This window comes from Nannobrachium achirus, assembly GCF_963921795.1.
Source record: "Nannobrachium achirus genome assembly, chromosome: 2".
In the NCBI taxonomy this organism is placed as follows: domain Eukaryota; kingdom Metazoa; phylum Chordata; class Actinopteri; order Myctophiformes; family Myctophidae; genus Nannobrachium; species Nannobrachium achirus.
In genome coordinates this window covers 78,133,315-78,151,114 of record NC_137811.1, presented here as the reverse complement: position 1 = coordinate 78,151,114, position 17,800 = coordinate 78,133,315, and the positions used below count along the sequence as shown (strand labels likewise).

Here is a 17,800-nt window from a genome sequence, read left to right as displayed (position 1 = left end):
TGCCTGAATTTCTACAGGGACCAAGCCAGACATGGTTGGTACTCTTTGTTGGACATGATGCAATGTCTAAATATCTACAGGGGCCAGGCCAGATTTGGGTGGTACTCTTTAAAATAAATAATGGAGATAGGCTCCAGTGGCCCTCTAGGACAGTCACTCAGCCCTTAGATGCATCAGTTGCTGGGGTGGTGGCTGGTGATAGGGGGGTTAGCCATTGGAGGGACAGTTTTGTGGCCGGTTGGACGTTGTTTCTACTGATTAGTGACCTGTTCTGTGTTCTCCCTATACAGTGCTCAAACGTGAGGTTCGTGGCCTTGTGCAGTGGACGTTCTCTCTGGGGTCCTGCCTTGGTCTTTCAGCTCTTAAATGCTTCTTGATTTTGTATCCAGTTGCTGGGAGGAAGGCCTATGACAGGGCGGGAGGTTGGCCATTGGTAGAGTGGGTATAGGTAGTATACGGTAGGTTGTATATTTTAGTATTCATATTTAGTATTTAATATTTAAAGTTTGTTCCGGTGATCCCTTTGGGACCCCGTCTTTATGGGGGGGGGTGTGACGGTCCCCTAACTATGTATTATAGGGTTATGGTTATATGGCACTCTGGTATGGTTAGCTTCTATGTATTTGCTTTGTGTACTAATTTGTGGTTTTCCTTTGCTTCCCTCAGGACTTGGGGAGCAGCTGATTGATGGCCGTTAGTCAGATTGGCAGGCACCTGGGCCCGGGTGCCAACGCCCTATAAAGCTCTGCTCCCCAGTCCTGTGGCAGATCCCCTCTTGCTTTCTCCCCTGCACACCTCTCAACACTTTGGCTAACACATACGACACTACACGATCCACGCAGCCATGCAGCATTTCACTACTGACTTTACTGATTACACACCTCATCTGTTTAGGTATAGTTTGGTTATATTGACTTTATTCTTAAATAAATATTATTTAAACTTTGTTTGACTGTGTCTCCCCCTTTTTTGTTGTGGTCTTTGGCACCCCTAGGCCAAGATCATAACACCCCCAGATAGCTTTATTACTGTATGGTAAGACTGGTCTATATACCTCTATATGGACCCCCAGATAGCTTTATTACTGTATGGTAAGACTGGTCTATATACCTCTATATGGACCCCCAGATAGCTTTACTACTGTATGGTAAGACTGGTCTATATACCTCTACTAGCCCTTACCCGTTCAAAGATATGAGCTCCGAAATGATGTGCAGTGTGTGGGTTATGGGATGTGTCCATTTAACGGCTACAGAGATACTGTGTACCGATCTGCATGATTTTTTGACAACATCTGTAACAGGGCCAGAACCCCCCCCCCCCCCCCCCCCCCCCCCCCCGCCCCTCCCGCCCGCCCGCCTGCACACACACACACACACTCCCACACACACACTGTGTGTGGGTTTGTGTGTGATTGTGCATGGCCTGAACAACAGCGCCCCTCCCTTAACATGTGTGGTCACAAAAGGTACTGTAGGCTAAATAGATATAGATACAGCATAAAAATGCTAATATACAGCATACGATTTGTGAAAGTGACAAACGGGCTTCACAGTTATGTCAGGTGTGTCATATGCTAATGGTGATGCGATTTCAGATCAATTGCTCCAGCCACTGAGGAGAAACGCTGTGACACTCACTCACTCACTCACTCACTCACTCACTCACTCACTCACTCACTCAGACAGACATTCGCAAAATTATAGTATAGATATGGACCCCAGATAGCTTTATTACTGTATGGTAGGGGTGGCGATATGGCGATAATTATCGTCTCGGCGATACAGCTTTGCCACGATAGGCCATTTCAGAATATCGTTTCTCTCGTGATACAAACAGTCATTAGAAAAGGCTCTGGATACAGCGAGTGCATGTTCCATGAGTCGCAGCTCTATTGCTTAATTTATACTTCTATAGTACTGTGGTGTAATTCGCCAAAAAGAACAGATCTACAAGCTATAACGTGTCGCGGCTCAACGTGTCATAGTTTGAGGATCTGTCCCCTGCTTTCAGCGGCCCCTCCCCCGTGCAGCACGCAGACAGGCTACAGAGTGTCTACAGCACTGACTGAGTTGTGATTGTGTGCAGGAGCACGGCACAGTGGTCCACGATTTAGTTTCACTTTCACGGGACTTTAGTAAAGCAGTGATGCAGCTTGGCCTGCATTCTTTGAAGCATATTTTTTATAATGGATGCATTAAACTAACAGGACGCAAACTACTTATCCGTCCTGCTATCACTATCAGCCATCTCACTGCTTGCAAAGCTGAACTGTGCTGGAGTCTCATCCATAGCTGTGTGTTCTGGCAGTATTGATGAGATGATTAGATCGCCTTGTAAATCCATGCATCTGTTTTTATTAACTATAAACAAGTAGCTATTTGCTGCTATTTGTAAAGTGCTTATGTTTTCACCATTGATGCATGCGTGTGTCGTCGCGAATCGCGGTGAAATCGTCGCGTCTATTTTGCGTCTATTTTATCTATTACATAATTGGCTTGTCATAAAAACCATGCCATTATTGTTAGTAGAAAAGCTAGGAATGATAATGAGTGAGTAATTCTCTAAAAATAAAGCTTGTATCATAACAAACCTCCTGACTTTGGTTGGTCATAAGGTAATTTGTTTTCCCTCAGTTTTCAATGGTAAGGCATGGGTTGTTGTCAACCTGTGGGTCGAGACCCCCAGAGAGGCTCCCGCCAAATTGTTTTGAATATAGCCGATCTACAAGCTCACAACACTCAAAAAACATTTCAAAGGAACCCATAAAACATTTCTGGGACCCATTTGAATGACCTGAACCATCATCACACCAACTAGTAAATATTTTGAGGTAAAAGATGATAATTGTTTAATCAAACATCTGAATGTTATCATTAAAAAAAAACTATCTTTCTATCTGCAGCATAAAAATGAATAGATTATCTATAGAATATCTGTGTGGGTCTAATAAACCAACCATAAGGTAATTTGTTTTCCCTCAAGTTTCAATGGTAAGGCATGGGTTGTTGTCAACCTGTGGGTCGAGACCCCCAGAGAGGTCCCGCCAAATTGTTTTGAATATAGCCGATCTACAAGCTCACAACACTCTGATAACATTTTAAGGGAACCCATAAAACATTTCTGGGACCCATTTGAATGACCTGAACCATCATCACACCAACTAGTAAATATTTTGAGGTAAAAAATGATAATTGTTTAATCAAAAATCTGAATGTTATCATTAAAAAAATCATAGATTAGTCTATCTATCTTTCTATCTGCAGCATACAAATGAATAGATTATCTATAGAATATATGTGAGGGTCTAATAATCATAATAAACCTAAAAACCCGCATAAAACAGTATCGTGATAATATCGTGTATCGTGATACTGCATGAAGCATATCGTGATAATGCTTTTATCCAGTATCGCCCACCCCTACTGTATGGTAAGACTGGTCTATATACCTCTATATGGACCCCCAGTTAGCTTTATTACTGTATGGTAAGACTGGTCTATATGGACCACCCAGTTAGCTTTATTACTGTATGGTAAGACTGGTCTATATACCTCTATATGGACCCCCAGATAGCTTTACTACTGTATGGTAAGACTGGTCTATATACCTCTATATGGACCCCCAGTTAGCTTTATTACTGTATGGTAAGACTGGTCTATATGGACCCCCAGTTAGCTTTATTACTGTATGGTAAGACTGGTCTATATACCTCTATATGGACCCCCAGATAGCTTTATTACTGTATGGTAAGACTGGTCTATATACCACTATATGGACCCCCTGCTAGCTTTATTACTGTATGGTAAGACTGGTCTATATACCACTATATGGACCCCCTGCTAGCTTTATTACTGTATGGTAAGACTGGTCTATATACCTCTATATGGACCCCCTGCTAGCTTTATTACTGTATGGTAAGACTGGTCTATATACCTCTATATGGACCCCCAGATAGCTTTATTACTGTATGGTAAGACTGGTCTATATACCTCTATATGGACCCCCTTTATTACTGTATGGTAAGACTGGTCTATATACCTCTATATGGACCCCTTTATTACTGTATGGTAAGACTGGTCTATATACCTCTATATGGACCCCTTTATTACTGTATGGTAAGACTGGTCTATATACCACTATATGGACCCCCTGCTAGCTTTATTACTGTATGGTAAGACTGGTCTATATACCTCTATATGGACCCCCTGCTAGCTTTATTACTGTATGGTAAGACTGGTCTATATACCTCTATATGGACCCCCAGCTAGCTTTATTACTGTATGGTAAGACTGGTCTATATACCACTATATGGACCCCCTGCTAGCTTTATTACTGTATGGTAAGACTGGTCTATATACCTCTATATGGACCCCTTTATTACTGTATGGTAAGACTGGTCTATATACCTCTATATGGACCCCTTTATTACTGTATGGTAAGACTGGTCTATATACCTCTATATGGACCCCCAGCTAGCTTTATTACTGTATGGTAAGACTGGTCTATATACCACTATATGGACCCCCTGCTAGCTTTATTACTGTATGGTAAGACTGGTCTATATACCTCTATATGGACCCCTTTATTACTGTATGGTAAGACTGGTCTATATACCTCTATATGGACCCCCAGCTAGCTCTACTACTGTATGGTAGGTCTCTACTGGTCTCTACTGGTCTCTACTAACTTTGCGTAGCCAGGCTTGCTCATCTGTGAAGAGAAAAACCTGGGGGTGATATGTATATATATTATTAGTATTATATCAAATATATTATATCGACGTTGTTCATCGAAGTCGGATATCCGCTTATTTTATTTCTTTTGTTTGTTGTTTTGACTTTAAAAATATATATATTTCTCCATGGTTTATAAATCTTGGCTAGATAGGAAGTCATAAGAAACCTGACAAGCACTTGGAATTGTAGGTGTTACGGTTAATGTGACTCGGTTCCGCAGATAAATATTCATTGTGAGCATGTAGATCTGCTATTTTCACAATGTTCGCCTCTTGCTTACTTAATATTTGACAGTTTGGCCAGTTTGTCCAGTCCTGTCGAATATTCCACTATTACTAAAAATCACTATTCGTGAATGCCCTAGTGTGGATAGATGGATATATTCGTAGATCGATCCATCCCCAATATGCAAACACATGTGATGAGGTCAACATTGGTTTGTGTGGTTTTCATTTAGAGGCTGTACTGTCTGTTAGGGATGCATGAAATATCAATCATCATATCATTACCAGCCGATAACTACTTAAAAATATGTTATGGTATCAGCCAGATGAATTAAAGATTTCCCCTTCTGTTGTGCCAGCATCGTGACGCATTATGTGTCAACAACCAATCAAACCACCTAGAGATGACTGCACAGGAGACGATGTCTGTGATGTGGAATTATTTTAATTTCCTTTTTTTAAGTAACAAATTGACTTTTTGGAATGACTGCCGTACAAGGAAGGAGCAAGACACTCCATAATGCACTAAATTCAGCCCTTTCTGTGATTCCATTACTGATGATGTAATGTTTGATCATGGAAAGGTCCTTCAAAAGTCATGGAAATGCTTGCTATTTATTATGTTATTATTATTATTATTATTATTATATTATTATTATGCTATGTTGCTATGTATTATGCTATTTATTATGTCCATGAATTAAATACAGAGGGCTTCCAACATAAAAAAGACCGTAACAAGTCTTATTTGGGTTCCTTTTAGGCAGGGTGTTTAACTGTACTTGTACTGTACTACATTTATATTGTATTGACTATACTTGTACTGTTTAGGCAGGAACATTCACACCAAGAAGATTTAACCATTTATTGCATAAATGGAATACAGTTAATCTTGGCGTTTGAAGGGCTCTGCGTTCGGTGATGTTCCCTGAATGTTGTGCAAGCTTTTCTGAGCATGCTAAGTTAACCAGGGAACGCAAAGCTATTGTATCCCCATAGGGATACAATGTGTGTGTGTGTGTGTGTGTGTGTGTGTGTGTGTGTGTGTGTGTGTGTGTGTGTGTGTGTGTGTGTGTGTCTGTGTGTGCTTGGAGAACAGACGTGTCCCTGAGTCATGGAAGGGCGCGCTCATTCACAGGATCCCCAAAAAAGACAATATCCCGGACAATCCATCAACCTGGAGAGACATTTCCCTTTTACCTACCATCTATAAAGTGTTCATGAAATGCATTCTTGCCCGAATCCTCCCTTGGCTTGTGGATGAAAACATCCTATGTCCCAAGCAAAAGGCCTACATCGATCGGCAAGGCATGAATGAGCATGTGTTTTGTCTCAAATCAGGTATTGATGATTTTAAGCATGGGTCTAGTGAATTCTTTGCTGTATTTCTGGACTTCCGTGATGCTTTCGGCACTTTAGCACATAATGTCATGATAACATCTCTTGAGGAATTCCATCTACCGCAAGTTTATGTTGACATTGTTAAAGATATTTACACTGGTTCTTTCATACAGGTAATCTGTGGTAAACAGCTCACAGATCCCATCCCCCTCCAAGTAGGTGTTAAGACTGGCTGCCCATGGAGCGCTGTTAACTTCGTGTTAGCACTGAACCAGTGGCTCAAGTGGCTCTGTTTGTGTGCCCCTGTCAATGTCATTTCCCCTAACCCCGTTCAGGGGTATGCAGATGACGTTCAAGTTGCCTCTCTTCATGGAGCAGTAATAAAGAGCATGCTCTCCAAAACCGACTCCTTTCTGGAGTGGTCTGGTTTAGAGGTAAAAGAATCGAAATGTGCAGTACTTTATGAGAGGCGGAGTGGGGGAAACCGCTGGTATCACTCCAAAACAGATACAAAAACAGATTTCACAATTTGCAATAAGCCCATTAGAGTCTACTCACGTCACGAGACTTACAGTTATTTGGGGCACAAGTTTAATGTTGCAGGGGAGTGGAAAGAGCAGGTGGATGAATTAATATCTGAGTACTCCAGCAGGCTGGATTTAATTCATACATCACCCCTGCCACTAATCATGAAACTGGAGGCAGTCAGAGTAATTGCAGTGGCCAAGGTGCAACATCTTTTCTCCAATGTGCATGTTCCACGAAAATCACTATGTGATCTGACTGACAAAACTGTACACTTAGTGAGACAATGGACTGGTCTTAACACACACACAACACGTGACATCTTATTTCACAGCAAACGTGAGGGTGGTCTCGGTGTTCCCAATTTTGAATGGACATATATTGCTACAAGGCTCTCCCATTTGTTAAATATGTTGAACAATGATGACCAGTATGTGAGAGAGCTTGCACGCTCTTCTCTTTTTCTGGACCTAAAACGACGTAAGGTCCCTCTGGCCTGTGGCTCGGATCCTAGCTTCCTAGGTTTCAAGAGGAAGCTTAGTGGAAAGCTGGACAGTCGCTCTCCTGGCTTTGGTGTGTGGTCAGACTGGCTGGACTTAAATGATCTATGTTGCTGGGCGGATGTTACCTTGGAGTGGGTAGGGTCTAACTCTGAGGCGTTGGCTGTCTCGGAGGACTTTATATCTGACCCCAGTATCTCTGTCAGAGCAACTATGACTGTGTGTGGAGCAGAACACCAACTGCCACTGACTAATGCCCGAGGTCGCCTCCTATGGGCACAACAGCAAAGGCAGCGTCAGCACTGGACTGAGCTGAGACTGCAGGGCAAGACTGCATGTCTCCCTGCTGCGGACCATTCTGTATCTCACTCTGTGTTCAAAAATGTTGCCATAGACGAATGCATTGTTGTCTTTACCCTGAAAGCGAGGTTGCAGGTTTTACCAACTAAACTGAATCTCTCCATCTGGTTTCCAGGCAATCATGCTCCTTACTGTATACATCATGGTCATGAACAAATAGCTGAAACCATGTCCCATATCTTAAATGGTTGCCATGTATACAGGGGACTCTACATATGTAGGCATGACAGAATAGTGGATTTGATATCAAAAGATATCTCTTCCATCTTCAGGTCCTCCATCATGCTTTATAAGCATTCTACTGTGAAGCCGAGCATGTTTAACCTGTGTAATGATGATTCTGTGTTCTCTAACATCTCAGCTAACACCCCTGATGTCATTGTTGTTAATGAAACCCACAGGGAGGTCTTTATTCTCGAGGTCGGCTGTACCTTTGATTACAGCCTAGAGGAAGCCTTCTTAACCAAAGTGTTAAAATATCATCAGCTAGTGCAGACCATCTCACAGCTAGGCTACAGATGTAAACTTATAGTTTTTATCTTTGGGAGCCTAGGGCACGTACACAAGTTGGTTGTGAGGGGCCTTCAAATGGCCGGCCTCTCCAAAAGGAGGGCCAAACAGTTAGCAAGGTACTGCTCTGTATCAGCTATTATAGGAAGCCGCTCGATTTGGAGGAGGCGTTGTTTCCTTTATCCATGATTGTTGTCTGCTATGTTCGACTTGTATTGTATGTAACAACGTTCTGCCCTACATGCACTTTGTAACGGTCTGTTTTCCTAATTATCTAAATGCACTGATATTGTTTATGTCCTTTGTACATTCGTGTACTTCTACTTATGTGGGCATAAATAAACATTTCAAATGTGTGTGTGTGTGTGTGTGTGTGTGTGTGTGTGTGTGTGTGTGTGTGTGTGTGTGTGTGTGTGTGTGTGTGTGTGGGTGTGTGGGTACCATAGTGTTGGACTGTCTGTCTCTCTCTCTCTCTCAGTTACATAGTGTTAAGTCTCTCTCCCATCCAGGGACCATAGTGCTGGACTGTCTCTCTCTCTCTCTCTCTCTCTCTCTCTCTCTCTCTCTCTCTCTCTCTCTCATGTATCATAGTGTTAAGTCTATGTCTCTCTCCCATCCAGGTACCATAGTGTTAGACTGTGTCTGTCTGTCTCTCTCTCTCTCTCTCTCTCTCTCTCTCTCTCTCTCTCTCTCTCTCTCTCTTTCTCTCTCTCTCTCTCTCATGTATCATAGTGTTAAGTCTATGTCTCTCTCCCATCCAGGTACCATAGTGCTGGACTGTCTCTCTCTCTCTCTCTCTCTCTCTCTCTCTCTCTCTCTCTCTCTCTCTCTCTCTCTCTCTCTCTCTCTCTCTGATGTATCATAGTGTTAAGTCTATGTCTCTCTCCCATCCAGGTACCATAGTGTTAGACTGTGTCTCTCTCTCAGGTATCATAGTGTTAAGTCTATGTCTCTCTCCCATCCAGGTACCATAGTGTTAGACTGTGTCTCTCTCTCAGGTATCATAGTATTAAGTCTATGTCTCTCTCCCATCCAGGTACCATAGTGTTAGACTGTCTCTCTCTCTCTCTCTCTCTCTGATGTATCATAGTGTTAAGTCTATGTCTCTCTCCCATCCAGGTACCATAGTGTTAGACTGTGTCTCTCTCTCAGGTATCATAGTATTAAGTCTATGTCTCTCTCCCATCCAGGTACCATAGTGTTAGACTGTCTCTCTCTCTCTCTATACATAGTGTTAAGTCTATGTCTCTCTCCCATCCAGGGACCATACTGTCAGACTGTCTCTCTCTCTCTCTCTCTCAGTTACACAGTGTTAAGTCTATGTCTCTCTCCCATCCAGGCACCATACTGTCAGACTGTCTCTCTCTCTCTGTTACATAGTGTTAAGTGTATGTCTCTCTCCCATCCATACACTCCTTCGCTTACCGTGCACCCGAGTATAGAAACACACGGGAGACTACAAATATGGCCGCCCTAGCGACCCCACTCCAAGATGCGCTGTGTTTGTCCGGCAGTGTATAACCCTCGCTGTGATTGGCCGGTAGTGTGATGGCGCAATTTTGCCGCGAAATTCTCCCCCCCTCACGGCTCATAGAAAACATATAAAGAGAAGGCTTTTGAAGCTGAAAATAACGGAGTGGGGGTTCTAAAACTTTAGCGATTTAACAGTTAGGACAATTTTAAGATTTGTTTTATAAAAAAAGTTACATGGTATAACTTTAAGTCTATGTCTCTCTCCCATCCAGGGACCATAGTGTTAGACTGTCTCTCTCTCTCTCAGTTACACAGTGTTAAGTCTATGTGTCTCTCCCATCCAGGCACCATATTGACAGACTGTGTCTCTCTCTCTCTCTCTCTCTCTCTCTCTCAGTTACACAGTGTTAAGTCTATGTCTCTCTCCCATCCAGGCACCATACTGTCAGACTGTGTCTCTCTCTCTCTCTCAGGTTCATAGTGTTAAGTCTATGTCTCTCTCCCATCCAGGCACCATATTGACAGACTGTGTCTCTCTCTCTCTCAGTTACATAGTGTTAAGTGTATGTCTCTCTCCCATCCAGGCACCATACTGTCAGACTGTGTCTCTCTCTCTCTCTCTCTCAGTTACATAGTGTTAAGTGTATGTCTCTCTCCCATCCAGGCACCATACTGTCAGACTGTGTCTCTCTCTCTCTCAGTTACACAGTGTTAAGTGTATGTCTCTCTCCCATCCAGGCACCATACTGACAGACTGTGTCAACATGGCTCCAGAAGCAGGGAAAGTGACTCCTAAGGACAGTCAGATGGCTGCCCTGCTGGAGGCGCGCTTCCCCAGCCTGCCACCGAGAGGCGCTCTCTTCCAGTCCCTCCAGAACGCCAAGTTTGACGTCTCAGGTAAACTGTGCTGTGTTGATTGATAACCACATGGACCCCAGCATCTCTGTTGTGCAGTGTACTGGTGTTAGCATTCACCACATGGACCCCAGCATCTCTGTAGTGCAGTGTACTGGGGTTAGCATTCACCACATGGACCCCAGCATCTCTGTAGTGCAGTGTACTGGTGTTAGCATTCACCACATGGACCCCAGTGTCTCTGTACTGGTGTTAGCATTCACCACATGGACCCCAGTGTCTCTGTAGTGCAGTGTACTGGTGTTAGCATTCACCACATGGACCCCAGCATATCTGTAGTACAGTGTACTGGGGTTAGCATTCACCACATGGACCCCAGCGTCTCTGTACTGGTGTTAGCATTCAGGCCGTGTTTTTTTAATACCATTTTTCATAACATTTGTAATAATATTGTATTGTATTTCTTTTCCAAAGAATTATTAAAAATGTATTAAAAAAAAGAAAAAACATGGCCTGCTCACGTAGGAGGGTAGTATGCGTCACCAGAAAAAATAATGGGTGTTTTAATGAATCTATCATGGTTAAAATGGAATTTTAATTTACAATGGGTGTGTATGGGGAGAGGCCCTGGTAACATTTACATGATTATTAAGTGAAATATACCTTTAAGTGATTATTGCTGTGTTTACCAGTCTTGTGAGACAGTAAATAAGTGGTCCTGTTGAGACCATTTCTCTGTCTTGCTGTTTCTTCCATGTTGCTAGAAGAACGTCACTGCCTTCCCCTCAGGTGACAAGTTGTTTATGTTTGTTCTGTTCTGATCTGCTCCTCTTGGTGAGACCTCATAATGAACCTGTTCATAATGAACTCATAATGAACCTGTTCATAATGAACCTGTTCATAATGAACCTGTTCATAATGAACCTGTTCATAATGAGCCTGTTCATAATGAACCTGTTCATAATGAACCTGTTCATAATGAACTCATAATGAACCTGTTCATAATGAACTCATAATGAACCTGTTCATAATGAACTCATAATGAACCTGTTCATAATGAACCTGTTCATAATGAACCTGTTCATAATGAACCTGTTCATAATGAACTCATAATGAACCTGTTCATAATGAACCTGTTCATAATGAACCTGTTCATAATGAACCTGTTCATAATGAACCTGTTCATAATGAACCTGTTCATAATGAACCTGTTCATAATGAACCTGTTCATAATGAACCTGTTCATAATGAACTCATAATGAACCTGTTCATAATGAACTCATAATGAACCTGTTCATAATGAACCTGTTCATAATGAACCTGTTCATAATGAACTCATAATGAACCTGTTCATAATGAACCTGTTCATAATGAACCTGTTCATAATGAACCTGTTCATAATGAACTCATAATGAACCTGTTCATAATGAACCTGTTCATAATGACTGTCCTGGGGTCTGTTTCTGTTGCACCAAACCTAGATGAATGATTTAGCCTGGATTTATCAGCTATCCTGGTTTAAGTTAGCCAGGATCAGGGCTCAATGGTTTCATGAAAGCTGAATTATCTTGGCAGATTAGCCTCGCCAGTTAACCTGGATATTTTAAGCCAGGAGTCAGTTTCACAAATGTTATCCCACCTTGGTTACCATGGTGATGGACCTGTGAAGCTAGCCTGGTTACCATGGTGATGGACCTGTGAAGCTATAGCCTGGTTACCATGGTGATGGACCTGTGAAGCTAGCCTGGTTACCATGGTGATGGACCTGTGAAGCTATAGCCTGGTTACCATGGTGATGGACCTGTGAAGCTATAGCCTGGTTACCATGGTGATGGACCTGTGAAGCTATAGCCTGGTTACCATGGTGATGGACCTGTGAAGCTATAGCCTGGTTACCATGGAGATGGACCTGTGAAGCTAGCCTGGTTACCATGGTGATGGACCTGTGAAGCTATAGCCTGGTTACCATGGTGATGGACCTGTGAAGCTATAGCCTGGTTACCATGGTGATGGACCTGTGAAGCTAGCCTTGGTTACCATGGAGATGGACCTGTGAAGCTAGCCTGGTTACCATGGTGATGGACCTGTGAAGCTAGCCTGGTTACCATGGTGATGGACCTGTGAAGCTATAGCCTGGTTACCATGGTGATGGACCTGTGAAGCTATAGCCTGGTTACCATGGTGATGGACCTGTGAAGCTAGCCTGGTTACCATGGTGATGGACCTGTGAAGCTATAGCCTGGTTACCATGGTGATGGACCTGTGAAGCTATAGCCTGGTTACCATGGTGATGGACCTGTGAAGCTAGCCTGGTTACCATGGTGATGGACCTGTGAAGCTAGCCTGGTTACCATGGTGATGGACCTGTGAAGCTATAGCCTGGTTACCATGGTGATGGACCTGTGAAGCTAGCCTGGTTACCATGGTGATGGACCTGTGAAGCTAGCCTGGTTACCATGGTGATGGACCTGTGAAGCTAGCCTGGTTACCATGGTGATGGACCTGTGAAGCTAGCCTGGTTACCATGGTGATGGACCTGTGAAGCTAGCCTGGTTACCATGGTGATGGACCTGTGAAGCTAGCCTGGTTACCATGGAGATGGACCTGTGAAGCTAGCCTGGTTACCATGGAGATGGACCTGTGAAGCTAGCCTGGTTACCATGGAGATGGACCTGTGAAGCTAGCCTGGTTACCATGGAGATGGACCTGTGAAGCTAGCCTGGTTACCATGGTGATGGACCTGTGAAGCTAGCCTGGTTACCATGGTGATGGACCTGTGAAGCTAGCCTGGTTACCATGGTGATGGACCTGTGAAGCTATAGCCTGGTTACCATGGTGATGGACCTGTGAAGCTATAGCCTGGTTACCATGGTGATGGACCTGTGAAGCTATAGCCTGGTTACCATGGTGATGGACCTGTGAAGCTAGCCTGGTTACCATGGAGATGGACCTGTGAAGCTAGCCTGGTTACCATGGTGATGGACCTGTGAAGCTAGCCTGGTTACCATGGTGATGGACCTGTGAAGCTAGCCTGGTTACCATGGTGATGGACCTGTGAAGCTAGCCTGGTTACCATGGTGATGGACCTGTGAAGCTAGCCTGGTTACCATGGTGATGGACCTGTGAAGCTAGCCTGGTTACCATGGTGATGGACCTGTGAAGCTAGCCTGGTTACCATGGTGATGGACCTGTGAAGCTAGCCTGGTTACCATGGAGATGGACCTGTGAAGCTAGCCTGGTTACCATGGAGATGGACCTGTGAAGCTAGCCTGGTTACCATGGTGATGGACCTGTGAAGCTAGCCTGGTTACCATGGTGATGGACCTGTGAAGCTAGCCTGGTTACCATGGTGATGGACCTGTGAAGCTAGCCTGGTTACCATGGAGATGGACCTGTGAAGCTATAGCCTGGTTACCATGGTGATGGACCTGTGAAGCTAGCCTGGTTACCATGGTGATGGACCTGTGAAGCTAGCCTGGTTACCATGGAGATGGACCTGTGAAGCTAGCCTGGTTACCATGGTGATGGACCTGTGAAGCTAGCCTGGTTACCATGGAGATGGACCTGTGAAGCTATAGCCTGGTTACCATGGTGATGGACCTGTGAAGCTAGCCTGGTTACCATGGAGATGGACCTGTGAAGCTAGCCTGGTTACCATGGTGATGGACCTGTGAAGCTATAGCCTGGTTACCATGGTGATGGACCTGTGAAGCTAGCCTGGTTACCATGGAGATGGACCTGTGAAGCTATAGCCTGGTTACCATGGTGATGGACCTGTGAAGCTAGCCTGGTTACCATGGTGATGGACCTGTGAAGCTATAGCCTGGTTACCATGGAGATGGACCTGTGAAGCTATAGCCTGGTTACCATGGAGATGGACCTGTGAAGCTATAGCCTGGTTACCATGGTGATGGACCTGTGAAGCTAGCCTGGTTACCATGGTGATGGACCTGTGAAGCTAGCCTGGTTACCATGGTGATGGACCTGTGAAGCTAGCCTGGTTACCATGGTGATGGACCTGTGAAGCTATAGCCTGGTTACCATGGAGATGACCTGTGAAGCTAGCCTGGTTACCATGGTGATGGACCTGTGAAGCTATAGCCTGGTTACCATGGTGATGGACCTGTGAAGCTAGCCTGGTTACCATGGTGATGGACCTGTGAAGCTATAGCCTGGTTACCATGGAGATGGACCTGTGAAGCTAGCCTGGTTACCATGGAGATGGACCTGTGAAGCTATAGCCTGGTTACCATGGTGATGGACCTGTGAAGCTATAGCCTGGTTACCATGGAGATGACCTGTGAAGCTAGCCTGGTTACCATGGTGATGGACCTGTGAAGCTATAGCCTGGTTACCATGGTGATGGACCTGTGAAGCTAGCCTGGTTACCATGGAGATGGACCTGTGAAGCTAGCCTGGTTACCATGGAGATGGACCTGTGAAGCTATAGCCTGGTTACCATGGTGATGGACCTGTGAAGCTAGCCTGGTTACCATGGTGATGGACCTGTGAAGCTAGCCTGGTTACCATGGAGATGGACCTGTGAAGCTAGCCTGGTTACCATGGTGATGGACCTGTGAAGCTAGCCTGGTTACCATGGTGATGGACCTGTGAAGCTAGCCTGGTTACCATGGTGATGGACCTGTGAAGCTATAGCCTGGTTACCATGGAGATGGACCTGTGAAGCTAGCCTGGTTACCATGGAGATGGACCTGTGAAGCTAGCCTGGTTACCATGGAGATGGACCTGTGAAGCTAGCCTGGTTACCATGGTGATGGACCTGTGAAGCTAGCCTGGTTACCATGGTGATGGACCTGTGAAGCTATAGCCTGGTTACCATGGTGATGGACCTGTGAAGCTAGCCTGGTTACCATGGAGATGGACCTGTGAAGCTAGCCTGGTTACCATGGTGATGGACCTGTGAAGCTAGCCTGGTTACCATGGTGATGGACCTGTGAAGCTAGCCTGGTTACCATGGTGATGGACCTGTGAAGCTAGCCTGGTTACCATGGTGATGGACCTGTGAAGCTAGCCTGGTTACCATGGTGATGGACCTGTGAAGCTAGCCTGACTAACAGCTAAGATGAGTTAATCCAGTGTCTTCTTGTTCAAGTTGTGTGAAATGGCTGTTAGTCCATAAGAACAACATAACAGTGTCTCTAGTGGTGGTGTCATGTACTGCAGGGGTTTTCAAAGTGGGTGACGGGGCACCCTGGGGTGCCGTGATGCCAGTCCAGGGGTGCCACGAGATCATTTGATAATATTTGGAATTCATCAAATATCACTTCACTATGCTTAGTAAAACAGACCTCACAAGCTCAACGTGACGCGTTGTGAGCTTGTAGATCGGCTATTTTGGTGAGCCCCAGAATAGGCATGCTGGGGTTTAATCGTTAAACATCAAGTATAAAGTTATTTTCAGTCAGTTCTGATGGAAACGGATGTTTCTCCAATAGGATGTAAGATTCTATAAATGAACAGTGTAAAGCCCTTTGCACACAGGCGCGTTTAACCGCACGGATAAAACGGACAATATAATTTTTTGAAAAGAAAACAATGATTCTCTATGACCTCATGCACACCGGCTCCGAATTAGCCGTGCGACGAGTGGCTGCCGCCGTGCTTTTTTTCTCGATCGAACCCAGTTCGATTCGTGCGTCTTGTCGCATGCGGTAAAAAACTCATCACTCCTTTTATGACTCCTTTTGGGATCCGCAGCGCCGATTCCACACATCCTTGCACACCAAATCCAATGCGTTTTATTCATGCAGCAAACGAAAAGAAACCAACTGTCCTGTGTGGGCTTCACTCAGGGGTGCCGTGGATGTAAAGGTTATTAACAGGGGTGCCCAGCTGGGTCAAGAAGGTTAGAAAACCCCTGATGGACTGTACCGTACTGTTTGTGTCACAGGTTTGAGCACACAGCAGATGTACTGTACCGTACTGTTTGTGTCACAGGTTTGAGCACACAGCAGATGTACTGTACCGTACTGTTTGTGTCACAGGTTTGAGCACACAGCAGATGTACTGTACCGTACTGTTTGTGTCACAGGTTTGAGCACACAGCAGATGTACTGTACCGTACTGTTTGTGTCACAGGTTTGAGCACACAGCAGATGTACTGTACCGTACTGTTTGTGTCACAGGTTTGAGCACACAGCAGATGTACTGTACCGTACTGTTTGTGTCACAGGTTTGAGCACACAGCAGATGTACTGTACCGTACTGTTTGTGTCACAGGTTTGAGCACACAGCAGATGTACTGTACCGTACTGTTTGTGTCACAGGTTTGAGCACACAGCAGATGTACTGTACCGTACTGTTTGTGTCACAGGTTTGAGCACACAGCAGATGGACTGTACCGTACTGTTTGTGTCACAGGTTTGAGCACACAGCAGATGTACTGTACCGTACTGTTTGTGTCACAGGTTTGAGCACACAGCAGATGTACTGTACCGTACTGTTTGTGTCACAGGTTTGAGCACACAGCAGATGTACTGTACCGTACTGTTTGTGTCACAGGTTTGAGCACACAGCAGATGTACTGTACCGTACTGTTTGTGTCACAGGTTTGAGCACACAGCAGATGTACTGTACCGTACTGTTTGTGTCACAGGTTTGAGCACACAGCAGATGTACTGTACCGTACTGTTTGTGTCACAGGTTTGAGCACACAGCAGATGGACTGTACCGTACTGTTTGTGTCACAGGTTTGAGCACACAGCAGATGTACTGTACCGTACTGTTTGTGTCACAGGTTTGAGCACACAGCAGATGTACTGTACCGTACTGTTTGTGTCACAGGTTTGAGCACACAGCAGATGTACTGTACCGTACTGTTTGTGTCACAGGTTTGAGCACACAGCAGATGTACTGTACCGTACTGTTTGTGTCACAGGTTTGAGCACACAGCAGATGTACTGTACCGTACTGTTTGTGTCACAGGTTTGAGCACACAGCAGATGGACTGTACCGTACTGTTTGTGTCACAGGTTTGAGCACACAGCAGATGGACTGTACCGTACTGTTTGTGTCACAGGTTTGAGCACACAGCAGATGGACTGTACCGTACTGTTTGTGTCACAGGTTTGAGCACACAGCAGATGTACTGTACCGTACTGTTTGTGTCACAGGTTTGAGCACACGGCAGATGTACTGTACCGTACTGTTTGTGTCACAGGTTTGAGCACACGGCAGATGTACTGTACTGTACTGTTTGTGTCACAGGTTTGAGCACACAGCAGATGTACTGTACCGTACTGTTTGTGTCACA

At 44.7% G+C, this 17,800-nt stretch overlaps 1 protein-coding gene across 1 annotated transcript in view; it reads left to right on the top strand.

The window, feature by feature from the left end:
- The window catches only part of prune (prune exopolyphosphatase), a 59,392-nt gene that overhangs the window by 27,325 nt on the left and 14,267 nt on the right, over positions 1-17,800 (top strand). The window contains exon 5 of the mRNA XM_080753137.1: positions 10,411-10,569. Within this exon, the coding sequence (XP_080609263.1) occupies positions 10,411-10,569 (159 nt within the window). The remainder of the gene's footprint in view (positions 1-10,410; positions 10,570-17,800) is intronic.